Below are 18,732 nucleotides of genomic sequence, written 5' to 3'. Positions count from 1 at the left end.
CCTTCCTTCCTTCCTTCCTTCCTTCCTTCCTTCCTTCCTTCCTTCCTCCTTTCCTTTCCTTTCTTTTCCTTTCCTTTCTTTAGAGAGCACGTGCACCAGATGATGGGGGGCGTGGCAGAGTTGAGGGAGAGAGAGAATCTCAAGCTGACTCCCTGCTGAGTGCAGAGTCCAATATGGGGCTCTATCTCATGACCCTGAGATCATGACTTGAGCTGAAATCAAGAGTCACATACTCATCCTACTGAGCCTCCCAGGCACCTCAGCCTTTTATTCTTTATTTCGATTCCCCAATTTTGCTCTGAGCTATGTGCTTTATCCTTCCTTTTCTCTCTCCTTCTCCCTACACACACACATACTTTTATTTCTGAACCACTTGAGAATAAGTTACATATCAAGTCCATTTACTGTCAAATATTTTAGTTTATATTTTCTCAAAATAAAGACATATATCTACAAGTGTACAGTTACCAATTTCAGGAAATTTAACATTGCTAGACCTAATCAACCATCTTTATCCCAATTTTGTCCACTGACCCAATAATATTTTTTTAAAGATTTTTTATTTATTTATTTGTCAGAGAGTGAGAGAGCACAAGCAGGGGCATCGGCAGGCAGAGGGTGAAGCAGGTTCCCTGCTGAGCAGGGAGCCCGATGTGGGACTCGATCCCAGGACCCTGGGATCATGACCTGAGCCAAAGGCAGATGCTTAACTGACTGAGCCACCCAGGCATCCCCCAATAATATTTTTATAGTATTTTTTCCCCTCCGGGATCTAGATTAGGATCACATAGTTCACGTTGATGTCATTTTTAACCTAGAATCATCCTTTAGCCTTTTATTATCTTTATCATATTGACATTTTTGAATTTATCCTACCCTCCCACCCTTTTTTCAGTAAAATGTCCTCCTAGAGTATTTCTCATTTTGGCTTTTTTTAAAGTAGGTTCCACGCCCAGTGTGGAGCTCAACTCAGGGCTTGAACTCATGATCCTGTGATCAAGACCTGAGCTGAAATCAAGAGTCACTTACACAACTGAGCCACCCAGGTACCCCAGAGTATTTCTCACTTTGAATTTGAGTTATGTTTCCTATGAAAGGCTCAATCCATTTACACATGTTTAGTGGGATACCACCAGTACTATGTTGGGTCTCCAGCCCATCACATCTGGAGGCACACAATGTCTATTTGCTTCTTACTGATCATTTATTTTGATCATCCACTCAAAATGTTATCTTATTTCTCTTGTATAATTATTTTTTTCTCTACCAACTGGGAGAGAGTATCTCTTGGGAGATACTTTAAGACCATACAAATATGGTCTTCCTCATAAAAATATTTCCTATCCTCCAGTTTTAATGACCATTGGAGTCACATGCCAGAACTAATACTATGATGGTTGCAAAGTGATGACTTTCTGCGTCCAGCACACCTTCCACAGTTACCACGAGAAAGTTGTTTTCCTAGCATAAGCAAGAGTCTTCTCTCCCATTTTATTTATCTATCTAATATTTATCTATTGATTTATTACCTATGATCTCTATGCATTTAACAATATATATTTTTTAAGGGTTTGTAATTCATTACGGTCCTTAATTATTTTTATGCTCAAATTGTCCAGATTTGGCCAATATAAATTTTTTTTAAACCTGGCTCTCATGTGCTTTTTGTCATCAACCATCATTTCTTTCTCCTTTCATTTTTACACAAAAAGATGCTTCAAAACTCAAGTCAAATATTACTTGACCAAAACCTGATATAATTTCTCCAATTGAATCTGATTCCCTTTAGAGGCTAATGATATTAGTAACTAAGGTCTGCTGTAGGTATGTTGACTGCTACTAGAATGTCTTTTTTCTAGACCCATTTAACAGTCTGAGCTGGGGGCGCCTGGGTGGCTCAGATGGTTAAGCGTCTGCCTTTGGCTCAGGTCATGATCCCAGCATCCTGGGATCAAGTCCCGCATCGGGCTCCCTGCTCCTTGGGAGCCTCCTTCTCCCTCTGCCTCTCTCTCTCTCTCTCTTTCTCTGTCTCTCATGAATAAATAAATAAAATCTTTAAAAAAAACAGTCTGAGCTGGAAAACATATATATATATATATATCCATATGTGTCTATGCATAATGTATACACAAGTATGTATAGGCACTTATTCACACACACACATTTTTAAAAAGGTTTCCTTCTTGTTTTCCTCCATTCCCCATTTATTTATTACTTTCTTCATAGTAAGAACCATGGCTCCCAACATCATCACCATATTTACTAATTTGTTCAATCTAGAATACATTTAAATATTTCCAGAATTGCTTCAACCATATACACATATTTTCTCCTTTCTTATTTCTTACACACAAGTCAACACATAGTGGGTGCTCTTTGTGCTTTTCCTTTTCACTTAAAATATATCCAGGAAATCCACCCCATATCAACTCACAGAGATAGTTCTCAGTTTTCTTTACAGCTGTAACGTACCCATTTTGCAGAGATAGCCTAGTTTATCCAACCAATCTCCCTGTCATTGGTCATATAGTTAGTTTCCAACATTCTGTCATGACAAATAGTGCTTCAATGAGTAACGTATATCTGTGCTTTCATGTCATTGGAGCTATATATAGAAGTGAGATGGTTGTGCTGAAGAGTAAATGCACTTATATCTATGATGTGATCTTTCTCTCTCTATTCATATTTTTTGGCCCATTTCTGGGTTTCCTCAATTTTAATTGGAGAGGCATTTTAGACATGGAAACTTCCTCTGTGACCAGTAACATCTGTCATATGTAGATGGCAATTATAAGAGTGAACTAAATTTAGTAACATAGACATTCATCTTGCAAGTAGAACAAACAAGAAACAAACAAACTAGGAGTAGCTATAGATTGGTTTAACTGCAGTCCCTATGAACACTAGCTGTACACAGTGATGTCTGCTTCATATGCTCTCATCTCTGTGCAAGCCAGGGGCAGTGAAAGCCAGACATTATGTTTCTTTAGGAATACCCTCTTCATCAGCAAGTAGCAGATTGTGCTATCCCAGGTATCCATGTATGAAGTGTGAACAGAGCCCCACATACTTACATAAAGGTTGCACTCACCTAAAGACAAATAATTCCCTTATATGTTGCGAGTAGACTTTTAAGGCCCTTTGCCAACTCCCCCTGTTCTTTATTCTCTTTTGTCTGCCCACTGGTTTTCCCCTGCAATTATTTTTGGTACTAGAGAGCAATTCTGATAATAGCTCCTAGTTTCCTTCAGTTCCTATTCTCTCAGAGCTGGATCTTGATTTCAAGTCTGATTATATTATCTTCTAAAACTTACTGCTGAATTTTAATGTACATAGAGAAAAGTGCACATCAATATATGGCTTGATGAATTTCCACAAGTGTAACAAGCACCTAGCTCAAGAAATACCCCCAAAGCCTCCTTTGGTAGAGAACTTCCAGCCACCACCCTCCTACAAAGGAAACTACTACCCAGATTTCTTACAGCATACGTTTCCCTGTTTTTACCTTTTGCACAAATGATAACATAGAATATATCATACATTCCTCTGTGTTACACATCTTCCTTTTGCGTAGACTTCACAAACCATACTGTTATCCTGACACTCAGCCTTTATGAGATCAGAGACCTCTCTGTACTGTGGCCAGATTGTCTGCACTGACCCAGAGCTTAACTCACATTCAAGTTTGCAATATATATGTGCATTTGATATTATTAGCTCCTTAAAATTCCACTCCACATCCCCAGGCTGCCCCCAGGTCTGACGGGAGAGGAAGCTTTGCTGCCTTAGTTAGTAACCCCAACCTCTCTCTTTCCTCCTTGCTATTGCAACTTCTGCTATATTTTCTTCCCTATGGAAATCCTGAGCATCTCGTGTGTTCCCACAAATACCATCTTGACACTTTAACTTCTTTCAATAGACGTAAGGATGTGCAAAATTCATCAGTATCCATTAGATACATATAAACTAAGAAAATAAAGATTATTGTTTATGAAATGTGCACCTAATTATATACTATTATTCTAATGTCCACTAAATCTCATAACTCAGTTAATCTGTTAACAAATATTTACTAAACACATTCAATGTGCAAAAAACTGGGCTCACTGGTGAGACCCAACATTTAACAAGACAAATAAACCTCTCAGAGAACATACATATGTATGATCACCCACTGTTATATCTTCTTAAATGCAGTATAATGGTGAGAGTAAAGACTAGGGGGACACAGGAATCAAGGACCAAACTTGGTCCCTCACCTTTTAGGTTCTTGTTACAGTATTTGCCACAGAAAGTACTCATCAGGTAAGTACTCAGTGAATGGTAGTTAGTATTAGCAGTGGTGTTTGATCTTAGTCAAAATGCTTAACTGAATCAGTCAAAATGCTTAACTGAATCAGTCAAAATTCAACTGAATCCAGTGAAAGATAGATCGGATTCTATTAATTATCCACAAATTTTATATAATTTAGGAGAAGATTAAGAGTTTTTAGTATTATGGTTGAGGATAGGTGTGTGTCTGTGTGTTTTATTTATCACTTACCCTGATTCCAAACATAAAATTCTCTTAATAATAATTTCTTTGGTCTTTTACTTTAAACTTAAAAAAAGACAGCATTGACATTGCTGCTTATTTTAAATAAAGCTAAAATGTAACTTCTATCTATTACTATTCCAGGAATAAAACTGTCAAATTATAGATATTTAACCATACACTGACCTTACTATCTAGTAAGTCATGTGGACAAACCCAGCGTAAATATCTTCCAGTATAGCAATCACAAAATCCTTTCAAGGGAAAGGAAACTTCTGTATTTTTTCAGTTCTGTTATCAAATACTTGTTTGTGCCAGGCTGAATGTAAACAGCCTGAATGAATTTATGATGAAGTCAGTCTTTTTCTGTTGCTCCAGGTCATCCTACACAGCTCTGTTTTCCATTTTGCATACTGTAACACAACTGAGAAATACACAAACAGGACAGTCACCACGCAAACAGAATGAACAGTTGTGATTGTTGAGTGTGCCTGAGATGAACAGTCCCTCTGCCCTGGCCAACTCAGCTTTCTTTCATATCTGAGATCAGGGGGATGTGTTTCTTAACTTTCTCTGAAGACTACTGTGAGGGCAACTAATGAAACCTGCTGTTTTTGAATAGAAACTACTATGATCCAAATGCAATTAGCAATTACATCTCAAGAATCAATTGGAGAAAGGTGTTTTATCTTTGGGAGAGCTCTTTTTTTTTTCTGATAGAAAAAATGTCAATAATTGCTCGGAATGCATGTTTTCCAGAATCTGGTTTTTAATAAATATTATATCCCAAGGAATTAAATGATGTCTATACTGCCAAATGATGTTTATGGTGATTAGTTCAGAATAAAGTGCTATGTGAGGTTGCAAACTTGGACACTTTTTAAAGGCAAACATCTTTTCATGGGGTAGGGTGAGGGGTTGGTTCATTCTATTTGCATGGTTTTCAAAAGCGTCTTTGGTTCGTTTGCCAGCCAGGAGAGAAGGATTCTGAAAATGTTTCTTTCAAGTTTTGCTTATAAACAAATGAATGTAGAGAATCATATAATTACTCAGCAACCGATCTCTCACGGTTTGACTCAGGCATATTTCCTGAGTTCATGAGGACAGAAGTACAGCTCTTCTCAGAAGCCACTGTCTTACTTATAAGACCATTCCCTATTCTATTTTATTTTATTTTATTTTATTTTATTTTATTTTATTTTAAAGCTTGGTTTGAGTATCTAGTTATTTTATTTTATTTTACTTTTTTAGGATTTTATTTATTTATTTGAGAGAGAGAGAGAGATAGAGTGAGAGAGAGCAAAGGCAGAGAGGAGAGGGAGAAGCAGGCTTCCTGCTGAGCCGGCAGCTTAATGCTGGGCTCCATCCCTGGACCCTGGGATCATGATCTTAGCCTAAAGCAGATGCTTAACCAACTGAGCCACCCAGGTGCATACACAACACTATCAGTTCTGCAGTGGTAGCAAATAGGTTTTAATGGCTTAACTTTATAAAGTGCTTTCCTAAAAGTTAGGTGTTGAGGGTCGAATTGAATCCCTCTAAAATTCACATGTTGAAGTCCTAACCCCCAGTACCTCAGAATGTTAATCTTGTTTGGAATCAGGGTCATCGCATATGTAAGTAGTTAAGATGAGGTCACACTGGGGGAGACTGAGCACTTAATCCAATATGACTGGTGACCTTGTAAAAAGAATGGTATGTTGTATATGCTATGCCATTATACGCATGTGCAGTACATTACAGTTAAAATGTGGTAGTCAGCAAGGTTCTTGCTCACTGTGAGAGGAAGAGCTGAGGTGAGCCATAGTGATGAGGAGCACGGTGCTGAAGATGTCTTTAGCCCAGGATTCCAGTCCCAGCTCCACTGTTAATTCATCATGGGCTCCAGGGAATGTGCTACCTTCTCTACTCCTTAACTTTTGCATCTATGGGATGGGCTTAATAATAACAATAATCTATATCATTAAAGTTATCTGGGGATTAAATAAAGCATATCAAACACATAATGAACCCTCAACAAATGCTGGTTGGCCCTTACTATTTACTAATTGGGGCAGGTAGTGTTCTGAATGTCTTTGCTAAATCACAGGACAGTTTCTGTAGACTTTACTACAGCTCCATCTTAATATGATGATAAACCATTCAAATGGCAATAACAGTAGACCCAGTGTCTCATCAAAATACATCCATGAAATTCATGGGAGAAACATAGATGTTTATCTCAAATAACCTTTTCATTTGGAAGTGTGACACTTTTTTTCTGGAAGTAGAAGTCTATACTTTACTTCCCCCGCTACACTCCTGAAAAGTCACTGATGGTAACTGAGTGAACGGTTCAGACAGCCTATCAACATGACATCTTTTTGCCAGCATGATAATACAGCCTATAATTAAGCCAGTTTATTCAAGTAATCCAAATTTATTTGCCAAGACATTTTAACATTCTATTAGTTCTTTCTCAAAGTCAACATTGCCTAAATTAGTTACTTGGAAAAACTGGCCATACAAGTGACAAACAGTACAGATATCTTCAGGGTCATCAGGGGGACACATATACTGAGAGCTGCCCAAGATGACCAGGCTTATTTACTGCCATTGTCCTCATAATTTGATGTTAGTGTTTTTGAGGGTAGGCCTATCGACTACTCACTTGAGGTCTTTAAACCACTTTTAATACAGTGTTCTGTAATTATTAATGATAATAGTAATAATAATACTGACAAACAATTAGGAGGAGGTGAGATGAGAAGAAGAAGATGAACCTATATATATACGGGACACTGTTCCAAGCAATTTGATTAATTTATCTAAGTCTCACAAAACCCCACAAGGTAGATACTATTTTATCCCTTTTACAGCTAAGGCAACTAAGGCCTATAAAAAGTTGATTAACATGATTAAACATTCACTGTTACTAAGTGCTGGAGCAGGGTATCTGAAGCCCAGATCCAGAGCTTGTGCTATCTTGTTCTAGAAATCTTGTGTATACAGTTAAATTGTTTTCATTTAGCCAAAATAAGCAAGTGGTCATTATAATAAGGATGCTTCTTGACAAACCAAAAATAGGTATTTGGTTCCCTATTGAGTTACTGGGATCAGTATAACTGGATTTGTAGCTCAAATGAAGTAATATCATGTCTCTTAGCTTCAGCCCATTTATCTCCAGAATGAGATACTTCAGTTCATTTGTACACTCTGAAGCATCTATTATGTGCTTGGCAGTGAACTCTGCATTATGAGTATTAGAGATGTGCTCTCCTAGAAGACACCGATGCTCTTTCAAAGTTGGATATTTATATGATATAACTTCAACATTACTGATCTAATCCTTTAGATTTCCAAATTTTAAAGAAAGGTCAGATTTTTATTTGTTTGTTTGTGAATAAGAAAATTGGGAAAGATGTGATTATGTATAGTGTCTCACTATCCATTCCTACCTATTTCAGTAGAAAATTCATCCGCTTCTCTTTTCTACATCACCAGTTCCTTACCTACTCAGCCAACAATACTTAGGAACTCAAGAGGCATTGGTTGACCATGACCTTCAACCACTCTGAATGAGGCATTTGTGTGTGTGTGTGTGTGTGTGTGTGTGTGTGTGCATGTGTGTGTTTGTGTTCCTAGAACAACCTGTGCAAGCCTCTTCCCATTAGGACACATACAGTCATAAAATAAAATTCTAAATTTATATGCTTAGCACGACCTCTAGATTTTTCACCCAGTGAAAAATTTTCACACAGTGACTGTGTCTGGTTTGTCTCCAACCCTCAGAAAGCACTAGGTGCTCAGTAAGTGCCTTTTCATCAAAGCTTATGCTCTTTTCATGGTAAGTCTGCCTGCAATTTGCACTGCAAATTCTAATTCTAATTCTGCCTTCTGGTCTGGAGACCCAGGGGCCAATTCTAATTCTTCTTCCTCGCCAAGACCTCCTCAAATATGAAAAACAAAACACTCTTTCTTCAACATGTACATGAATCACCTGTGAATATTGTTAAAATGTATATTCTGATTTTAAAGGGATGGGGTGGGTCCCTGAGATTCTGCATTTCTAACAAGGTCCCAGGTGATGCTGTTGCTGCTGGTTCAAGACATACTTCAGGAAGCTGGCATTCAGAGTGGTCTCTCACTCTGCTTGCCTTTCCACTTTCATGGCTAAGCATACTTACAAGCCTGTTTTGTAATCTGCTCATCTTGCTCTTTTGAGTTATCCTAAGAAGATATGGAGGGGGACTGTAGGTAAAAATAGGTTATTTTCCTTGATTTCCAAAATTAATAAAAGTGAATTTATTAAACTAAGTAGAATGAAAGCATCACAGTCATATTTTCACTGATGTTTAATAAAAAAAGTATCTGGAAGAACTGCCCAGGGGCGCCTGGGTGTCTGGCACAGTTGGTTAGAAGTCTACCTTTGGCTCAAGTAGTGATCCTGGGGTCCTGGGATCGAGCCCCATGGTCAGGCTCACTGCTCAGCAGGGAGTCTGCTTTTCCCTCTCCCTCTGCCCCTCCCCCAGCTCATGCTCACTCTCTCTCTCTCAAATAAATAAAATCTTAAAAAAAAAAAGAACCGCTCAGACACAATTTTTACTGTGATGCATAAGACTCCACGTGACAATTAATAAGATCATGATTCAAATGGCATAAATTAAATTAGCATTCTCAATTATACTTAAAAATGAGTTATTAGTCATTTCAGGCTGAGAAGCACAGATGTAATACAATACACATGTCAATATGTTAATACAGAAAAGCTGTTATATAGTGAAAGTAACAGGCTACTTTGAATTTTCAAGGACAGATCCAATCCAATATTATAGCAATGCATCTGGAAGTCACAAATTTATATAATATAATGATAATTGAGTGGTTAATATGTGCCAGGCATTGTCCTAAGCTCTTCACATGGATTATTAATTTAGTACCAATAATCTCTATTGAGGTAAAGGAAGTAAGTAGTGTTATTAGCTGTATTGTACAGGTGAGGAGATTTAAACACAGAAAGGTCTAGAAATCTCCCAGTCACACAGATATCTGTGAAAGGTGGTCCAATTCTAGAGCACACCAGTGAGCTGCTACTTTCACTTCCTCTCAGGGTCCTGCAGCCATACAAGAGCAGGCTTTATGATGTCTACTTTCCCCCATAGAGACATATTGCTATTCTTCTAATTTCTGCTAAGTTCCTGCTTGAGCGGAGAAGAGACACTCATCTTAAGTCATATTGTCCATCATTATTATTCAAGATATTTGCAGGTACCTATCTCTCAATGCTTTATAGAAATTTGCATTCACCTGGACTCATTTAGCCTCATGTCACCTAAAGCCCACCTTGGTCTAATAAGAAAAATATTAGCATCTCCATTATTTGAATCCAAAGCAAAATAAGACACCTGGTGATATCATGATGCTTAATGAGAACACTTCCTCTTTCAGATTGGTCTTCAAGCAATCCAATAAACTTCTAAAAATTTAGAACAATGACCACATATATCCTATTTTAACTCATATGTGAAAAAATACACTACACCGTGAAGAATAATATACTGTTGGAAGTAAGAAGCCATATCATATAAGATTATACCATCTTACTTTTATCTTCCAGATTTTTGGAAAAAGATTAAACACATAACCACGCTGGCTAGAATGGTTCTTACATATATGTATATGTGTAGAATACTGAATGACTCACAAACTGATGCAGGAAAAAGTCCTATGACCTCTTAAAATGAGAATCTCCTAATACAAATGTGTACTTAGAAAGGTGATCAAAATTCACTCTTAGAGGCATTATAGTATATGCAAAAGATTCTGGAATATCCACTCAACTTATTAAAATTCATGAGACTTGAAAAATCTCACCCAGCCTAAGAGGGGTGTAAACAGAAAAATGTATTTCACAGAAATAAGAAGCTTATTCTAAATTCACCCTGGACATTATTATTTTTTTCTATGCACGTCCTAAAGATGTTTATCCCATTTATATCAAGAACCATTTTAGAAATGGTTTAATGCAGATTATTTTGATGTGTCTTATTTTTCAATAAGTTATCCATAAAATTGTTTTGAATGTACCTTTCCCTACATAAGTGATTGCAGCCACAATGCATGTGCATTTTTTAAGCAAATCCTATCTATTGGCAAAAAATATTGCATTAGTGTCCTAAGTGAAGAAAGGGATGTTATCAACTGATGAAAGACACATGAGCAAGCAAGAGGGATGGTTATCTTCCTTATTTTCAAAGGCAGGAAAAAACCCTAGATTTGTTTGAAAGACTCTAAGTATAGTATAGAACTGTGAAATACTTACGTTTTACATTTATAACTGGAACATATTTTGAAGCGATTTGGAAAATTAGTGCAACCAACTACAACAAATGATTGAGAAGATAGGAGAGAATAATCCACTCCTTTTTAAGCAATCCCCCCTTTCATGGCTCATTGGACACACGCCATCATTATGGTAACAAATAATTTGTTATAAGCACTGCAAAGGCACGTGGCACAGAGTTAGGACTACCAGCCATGCTTTACAAGCCAGCCCGCACTGCACTGCCTACCAATGGCCACTCCATTTGTTGACCAAGTTTGTCCCACATTCCCCTTCCCATTTTAAGTCACATTTCCTTCACCTAAAATATTTTCAGATATTTTAAATCATGAATAAGAGTAAACAGAGGTAGAATGTATCTGAAAAGGATAGAGGGGGCCTAAACTCCGGAAATTATCATCACAGACTATTCTCACTAAAAAGAAATACTGACCTAGTTGCGTATACAAACTAGAATGCTACCCGTTTTATAGAATGCTTCTATAATAGGCAACAGAAAACATACATGTTTTGAAATCTTTTTAGCTTGCAAAATTTCTTTACTTTTGTGTAAAATTTTGTGTAAATCTCCCAAGAGGCATTATTCTCATTTCTCAGATTAGGAATTAGAGGCACAGAGTGACCTCTCCAAGTTTATAGACCAAATACATGAACCCAGATACTTGAAATCAGGCCTTTTGAATCCCTATCTTGGCTTTCACTTACTGAACACCTGGTTATATGCTAATCTACAAAGAGTTTTAGGAACTTTTGTTATTTAGATATGAGTTGGTAAGATAGTTGGTTAAAAAGGAGGTAGAGAATACAGATTCAAGCTACCGATATTCAGGAAAACAAAGAATTTAATATATTCATCTGCTATTATTTGTTTTTTAGCTTTTTTAAATGTTTCAAACTTGTTAGAAACAATGACGTTTTCTGTGTGAGTATATGTGTGGAAAAAAGCATGTAAGTGACCCAGGTTGTTATTCCATCCAGCAAATTAATATTCTATTTAATATTGCTTAGAGAATATGAACCTCTATATTCCTATATTCTTGACAAATATGTAAAGTTGTAATTTAAATATAAACATTTCTGTTCTGTGGGATTCTCCATCTAATATATTCAGTGGTTACTGATCCCAGTTTGATACCTGTCTACTATTAACGAAAAGGATAAAAACTGATTTAAAAAAATCACTAGGAATATATAAATATTTGCTCATCATTTAATAAACAAATTTTAAAAAAGAAGAAGAAAATCTACATTTACATTACAGGTAAATTTGTGGTATATGACTATTCTGCAAAACAATAATGGTATGTAAGGAAGACATTCACTCTTAATACTTCAAGTGCCTAATTTGGCTCCAAATATCTGCATTCAAAAACCGGTAATTGAATTTCCCAAGCAAAACTAAATGCAGCCTCATAGCAAAAATCTGCTGGAATTCTTATTTAATGTGATGCTGAATGGACTTTTGATAAGAAATGCTCATATGGTATACTTCCTCTCTGTCCTACAGATTATATTTAGGTAACCAGAAAACACCTCCAGAGCAGTATGCAAATTAGATTTTGTGGACTATGTAAATGCAATGATTTCTCAGGGGGGTGGGCAATTTTACCAATCTGCACAGAATTTTCTTCTACATTTGAAAGAAAATTCCGAATAGAAGGAGATGGCATTGTGGATAAAGTATAAAGAATTCTTTTATGCCTCATTTTATCAATGAGGAATGAGAAGGTTTGACTAGTTAGGCACATCTAACAACTCACCTCTTTTAGTATGAAATATTCAATTAAACTATTCTTCAGGAATATTTTCAAGAGCCATTAACATTTCATAGATTCTAAAGTTAGGATAATGATTTTAAAATCCTGTCAAATTGTCATAATCTCTCGTTGACATGCCTTTTTTTCACTTATTTTAACATTATCCAATGGTCATAAAATAACTCAGATTCTCCATATGGACATTTAATAACAATATTATAATAAAATTAGTTGTGTTGTCCATCCCTCCTGTAATTATAGAAAGACTAACCACTGGGATTTATTAAAAGCGATACTTAAGTGATTGAATTTACATTGCTTTTCATCCTTCTCAGGTAATCAATCATTTTAGGGATGGATAGGGAAAACAACTTTGTAACTGTATCAGCTTAAACATTTTTTGACAATCTGAAACTTCCCACTGTATAGAGTGCTGTCCGTCAAACAGCTTTCAAAATCTATGCCAGAAATCTCTTTCTTTTATGAAGATCTTACCTATTTTTTTTTTTTGAGAGAGAGAAAGAGAGAGCATGAGCAGGGGAGGGGCAGAGGCAGAGGGAGAGGGAGGGGGAGAAGCAGACTCCCCACTGAGCAGGGAGTCCAATGTGGGGCTGGATCCCCAGACTCTAGGGTCATGACCCCAGCTGAAGGCCGATGCTTAACTGACTGAGCCATGCAGGCAACCTCAGATATCTCCTTTATTTAAGTGCAATATACATTATGTTAAGCAGTATTTGGATTAAAAGAAAATTTAATATTTAATTACATTTTTCATAAACTTATGTCCAAAGTATATTTTTTGGTCAAGATTTGAAAATGCTAAATTTTAATCATCTAATGCATGTTAAGACAAGCTTTAGGGGCGCCTGGGTGGCTCAGTTGGTTAAGTGACTGCCTTCGGCTCAGGTCATGATCCTGGAGTCCCGGGATCGAGTCCGGCATCGGGCTCCCTGCTCAGCAGGGAGTCTGCTTCTCCCTCTGACCCTCCCCCCTCTCATGTGCTCTCTCTCTCATTCTCTCTCTCAAATAAATAAATAAAATCTTAAAAAAAAAAAGACAAGCTTTAAAGTACTCAAGAATTTTTAGAAAACAATGAGTTTTATCTCTTTTAGACTACATCAAACCAAGGGACTATTTTTCACATTAATGAGGATTAAACCATTTCTGTCGTAGGTTATTAAAGGAATGTAATCATTATGTTGTAGGCTCACTGGCATTTAAAAAAAACATTTCACAGTATGTAGTTTGTGTCTCATACTTGTTTTGATTTCTGAAATCTCATAATTGGCTCACTATAGTTTCATCTAGAAATAATCACTCATCACATACTTAGTTTTAATGAAAAATACAGGATTTGAAAAGAAGAAACCAAAAGAACACCGGAATGGCAGAAAACAGTGGAAAATACACTCTGAACACCATGGGAAAAGGCTGAGAGCCATGTATGGAGATGGAGCCTACCTGTGATATTTCCATTGCATGGCCCTGTCTCTCTCACTCAACCCCTAGTATTTTATGTAAACCCAGAGAGTCCAAGTCAACCTGGAAAATTCGACCTTTCTTAGCTCTTTGAACTTATGTCTCTGTATTTAGTCAGAATGAACTATCCCTAATTGCTAAGTATCTGATAAGTAAATTAAAACCCAAATGCCTCTGCATTTTACCAGCTATCTGTATTACCACTTTAGTGCATTATGATAGGAGAGGATTTGACACTCTCAATTGTGGGACGAAAACCTTACAAAAACAGAAATGTGGAAGATCGTTTGGAGTCTGGTTTGCAGCCCTCAAATAATATCACCAACATGCTAATCTGGTTTTAAGTTAGAATGCACAGAGAGTTAGAAAATAATGCATCTTTTCCTGGAAGAATTTGTGATCTGAGCCTTAATTGTCTACTCCCACTTGATTGGTCTGTTTGGTCAGTCTCTTTCTCTCCTCTACGCTTTGAGGAAGGTCTTTTCTAATTTTCTAATATTTGTTTGTGTCTTACAATAAACTTCTTCCATCCCCACTTCACCTATGGGCCAAAAACCAATCTAAAATATGGTTCTCCATGTTGGCTGTACATTAGAAAGACCCGGGGAACTTTACAATCCTGATGCCTAGGCTGCACCATAGACCAACTAAACCAAATCTCTGGAGGTGGGACCCAGACATCCAGATATTTTAAAACTCTCTAGGTTATTCTATTGTATAGCCAGAGTCGAAAATCACTTTTCTATATGTTGGGCTTGAGACTTTGTATTATCTTAATTGTCAGATGAAGACTTTCCATAAAGAGACATTATCCCTTCTCCTTGCTTCCTACAGTTTATCCATCCCAGTTAACAACTACTTTTGGGTCATACAATCATGGTGTGATGAAATAAAGAACAACTCTGGAGGACTTTTTTTTAAAGTAAATTCCTTGCCCAGCATGGAGCCTAACACAGAACTTGAACTCATGACCCTGAAATCAAGACGTGACCTAAGATCAAGAGTTAGACACTTAACCAACTGAGCCACCCTGGCGCCCCTGGAGGAATTTTTATTATCAGAACATTATATCCTGATTTTACATGACAGTTATGATCATTGGATACTGCTGTAGAAATGACCACCTACCCAAACTAGGAGCTCTAAACTCTGTCAACCCACAAAAATTACTTGAGGATTTTTTAAAATATAAATTCTCTAAGAATGGGTCCTGATCAGGCTGAAAATTCCCAGTGCTCTACCTAATACCGTGAAGAACACAACTTAAAAAGTGACTTTCTTCTTACTCCTTCTTTTTTCTTCCTGTTTAATATTGATGGCTTTACCTAATTTTGGTTAAACTAAAGTAGATCCCTCAAAATTTAGTATTTTAAAGTAATTTATTCAAGTGTGCTGAACATTTGATTGGATACACACAAGTTTCCAATTTAACTGAGATATTTTAAGAGTGAATGGTTTAAACTATTTTTCTCTCATAATAAAAGAGTAAAATGAATATAGATCTGTAGTGAGGGTCTAAGCCACTAATATAATAATTATATATGATATATAGTATGGGACATTTCTTTTCTTGCCATAAATCACTGCTCCTACTCCTCTAAATTATTCTCGTAATTTCAATATTTTACCTGAGTTGAAGATCTCTATCTTCAAAAAAAGTAATCATTAACATTCATCTAATTTCTACTTACATGCTTCAGATTTAACTGGTCTGGATGTACCTGGAATCCATATACTCTAAAGCGTCTATAGGTGATTCAAATGGAGAGCTCAGATTGAGACCCATTGCCCTTAACCTTGGATAGAAACTGCAGCCAGAGGAAACTATTTCTTCAATTAACAAGAATGAATGAATGAGTGAATGAATGGCTTCCTGATGGCTTTGACTAGACAAATATCGACAAGTGCATACACCTCAGAGTGAAGACCCGTAATATTTTAAAATATTCAAAACTGGGGAGGGGATGTTCAGCGTAGTACTTGATGTGCTCCAGAGCTATGGCTGGTCTTCCATTAGGTTTTTCTTTAAAAGAAAACCATTTTTTTCTACCTTATTTTTCACTTTATACATAAATGGTCAGTGGCTCAGTGAATGCTACTTCATCTGAACAGGCCTGGATTAAAACAAAATAAAAAACTGAACTTGCTTCTGGCAGGAAGTAAAGTGCTTCAGAGTACACAGCCCCTTGCCCAGTGCCTGTGAGTTCACCCAAACCCTGTGGGCAGTAGACCTTTTCCCATGTTGTTCTTTAAAGATTTAACTAAATATCTTCAACAGAAACAGTCTGAGCAAGTAAGAACGAGGGGGAGGAAGGAATGAAAACCTAAGTCAGGAATTTTTTTTTTTCATTCTACTTCGTTAACTCATGGTTCAGTATTTTGGTACAATTTGTACCATTTCAGATCTGTACTCCAGGCAAAAATATAGTAACTTGAAATATTGTGTTTAAAGAAATTCTAGTATTCTATTATCATTAAATTATTTACCTTTTTCCCCCCAGGTTTCAACACAGTTTTATTGGGAGATTTTGTTTTCTATGAAATATACTAGAAACCAGGGAAGGGGACACATCCACTTTGCAAGATAAGGCTCTTCCGTCATTTAGGAAAGGCAGGGGGTGGGGCAAGGCACACTGGGATTTAGATCCATTTCCCGCCCTTTGGTTTCACTCACATTTCTTTTCTCTCTCAGCAAGTACCAGAGGACACAAACACAAAGACAAGAAACAAAAATAGCATGATCAACCTTCAGCCAGGCCACACCCAACCCTCTCCACATCCCCAAACTGTGCCAGGACTTGGAGGGTCTCGGGTCACAAATCTGCCACAAGGTTCTGTGTTTGCATTTCTGACAGTGACTCACCCAGATGTTCCCATCCTGATGATAGGGTTTCCAATTTCTCCCAGTGTCACTGAACAGCATGCGGTATTGGGTCACCCAGTCTGAGCTGCTGTATCTTCCTTGGGTTGCAATGGCACTGATCTGCTTCCGATTGCCAAAGTCAACCTGAAGCCATTGATAATGGTCACTGTCGGATGGAGACCATCCCCCGGCACCTGAAGAAGGTCAAGGCAAGAGAGGAAAATGGATATTTAGAGTTGAAGTTCTACAATTGACTATGGATTATTCTACATCTTTTAATTGGCCTTAGCAGTGCAACATTCTACAGATATATTATGGAATGTCCTTTATAGATGCCACTGGGACTTCAACTAATATTCTTCCAGGTGGGTAACATTGATACTCTAACCTCTTTATAGTGTAATTATGTGCTCATTTTCTCCTGAGCAAATGTCTTCATAATTCCTCAATTAGATCTTATTAGTACATGTCAAAGTCTAATTGGCTGAGGGTTGATCAATTTACCATTAATTCTTCAACTAAAAATCACTAGGAAAAAAAATGTAACAATCTATTAATTCCTCATGTGAGGTTTTATGTTTGAGTAGATTATAAATGAAACAAAAAGCACTTATACACAACTCTAAACTCTCTTTTGCATTAAAAAGTTCAGAGTTCAAAGAATACTAGTCGTTCTTAAGAGGAGGTCTAATCTTATATTAAGTCCCGTACTCATGAGAACTAAGGTATATAGTTACTCAGGTAATGTGTTCACTAACCCTTAAGAGATATACAACCCAGGCCTCTTGATAACCACATTCTGAGGAAAATAATTTCAGTAACTAAATGAAGTAAAACTTCTTTTGGTAAAATATAAAAATTGTTAAATAATAAAAATGCAAACAAAATTTTTAGGAAAATAACATTAATATAGAAAAATACTCTTAGTTTATACCACCATATAAAATAACTATGGTTGTATATAAATATATTATGGAAAATATGGCATAATGCTTAGTGCTAAGGGGCAATATAATTTTTTGAGTGAGTTTGGCTACTAATGGGAGTGAATGGTAGAAAAGTATTCAAGAAATTATTCCATGTACAGTGTATCAACATATATATGCAGCACTTCACAAATAAAGAACCTAAGAGACAATAAAAGAATTTATTCTATGAGGACTGTGATAATAGAAATCATTTTGCAAATCATCACAGATATATCCTTCACTTAATGATGTTTACATGGCTTGTTTCTGCTTTCAGCTATGATAGAATACTTCTCCTGCCATAAAAAAAAAAATCACAAAATTACAAAATGTCTAATCCCTTTATAGGGATTAGACAATGGACAATACAGGATCCCTGATCCACAGGAGAAGATAAACAAATGAGGTAATACCTGCCAGCTTCCTGACTTTCTGCCTGGTTTACTTTCTGGATTGTGGCATATGAAAGAGCATCCCAGAGTACAACAGTGTCAATGAGATGGAGACATATCAAAATCAAATCTCCTGAGGAAGCTGGAATTTGTAGGACAAGTACCAGGAGGGGGCAGCTCTAAAGAGAAAGAGCTCTGGAAATCTGCATGGGATCACTAGTGAGCCTCTGGAGTCCAGATTCTGTATGAATTGGAAGCTGTGTAGTTGCAGACCAAGACTCCACAAGACCAGGTAAAGGCCATTATGAAATGAACAACCAAAGGGAGCCCAGGGTGGGAAGTAGTTTAATTTCACACTTGAGAGAAGTTGTTGAACAAGGCTAGGCATTCAGCAGACATCTCAGAAAGATTAGAATA

At 36.8% G+C, this 18,732-nt stretch overlaps 1 protein-coding gene across 1 annotated transcript in view; it reads right to left on the bottom strand.

Moving 5' to 3' along the window:
- CNTNAP2 (contactin associated protein 2) overlaps positions 1 to 18,732 on the bottom strand; it is a 2,027,980-nt gene that overhangs the window by 1,348,032 nt on the left and 661,216 nt on the right. The window contains exon 3 of the mRNA XM_073899330.1: positions 16,956 to 17,149. Coding sequence (XP_073755431.1) covers positions 16,956 to 17,149 — 194 coding nt within the window. The remainder of the gene's footprint in view (positions 1 to 16,955; positions 17,150 to 18,732) is intronic.

The sequence above is a fragment of the Callorhinus ursinus genome, unplaced genomic scaffold (genome assembly GCF_003265705.2).
Source record: "Callorhinus ursinus isolate GAN/ISIS: 27379988/994484 unplaced genomic scaffold, GSC_fseal_2.0 scaffold12, whole genome shotgun sequence".
Classification (NCBI taxonomy): Eukaryota; Metazoa; Chordata; class Mammalia; order Carnivora; family Otariidae; genus Callorhinus; species Callorhinus ursinus.
The sequence above is the reverse complement of the archived record's forward strand: the minus strand, read 5'-3'. Positions and strand labels throughout refer to the sequence as shown.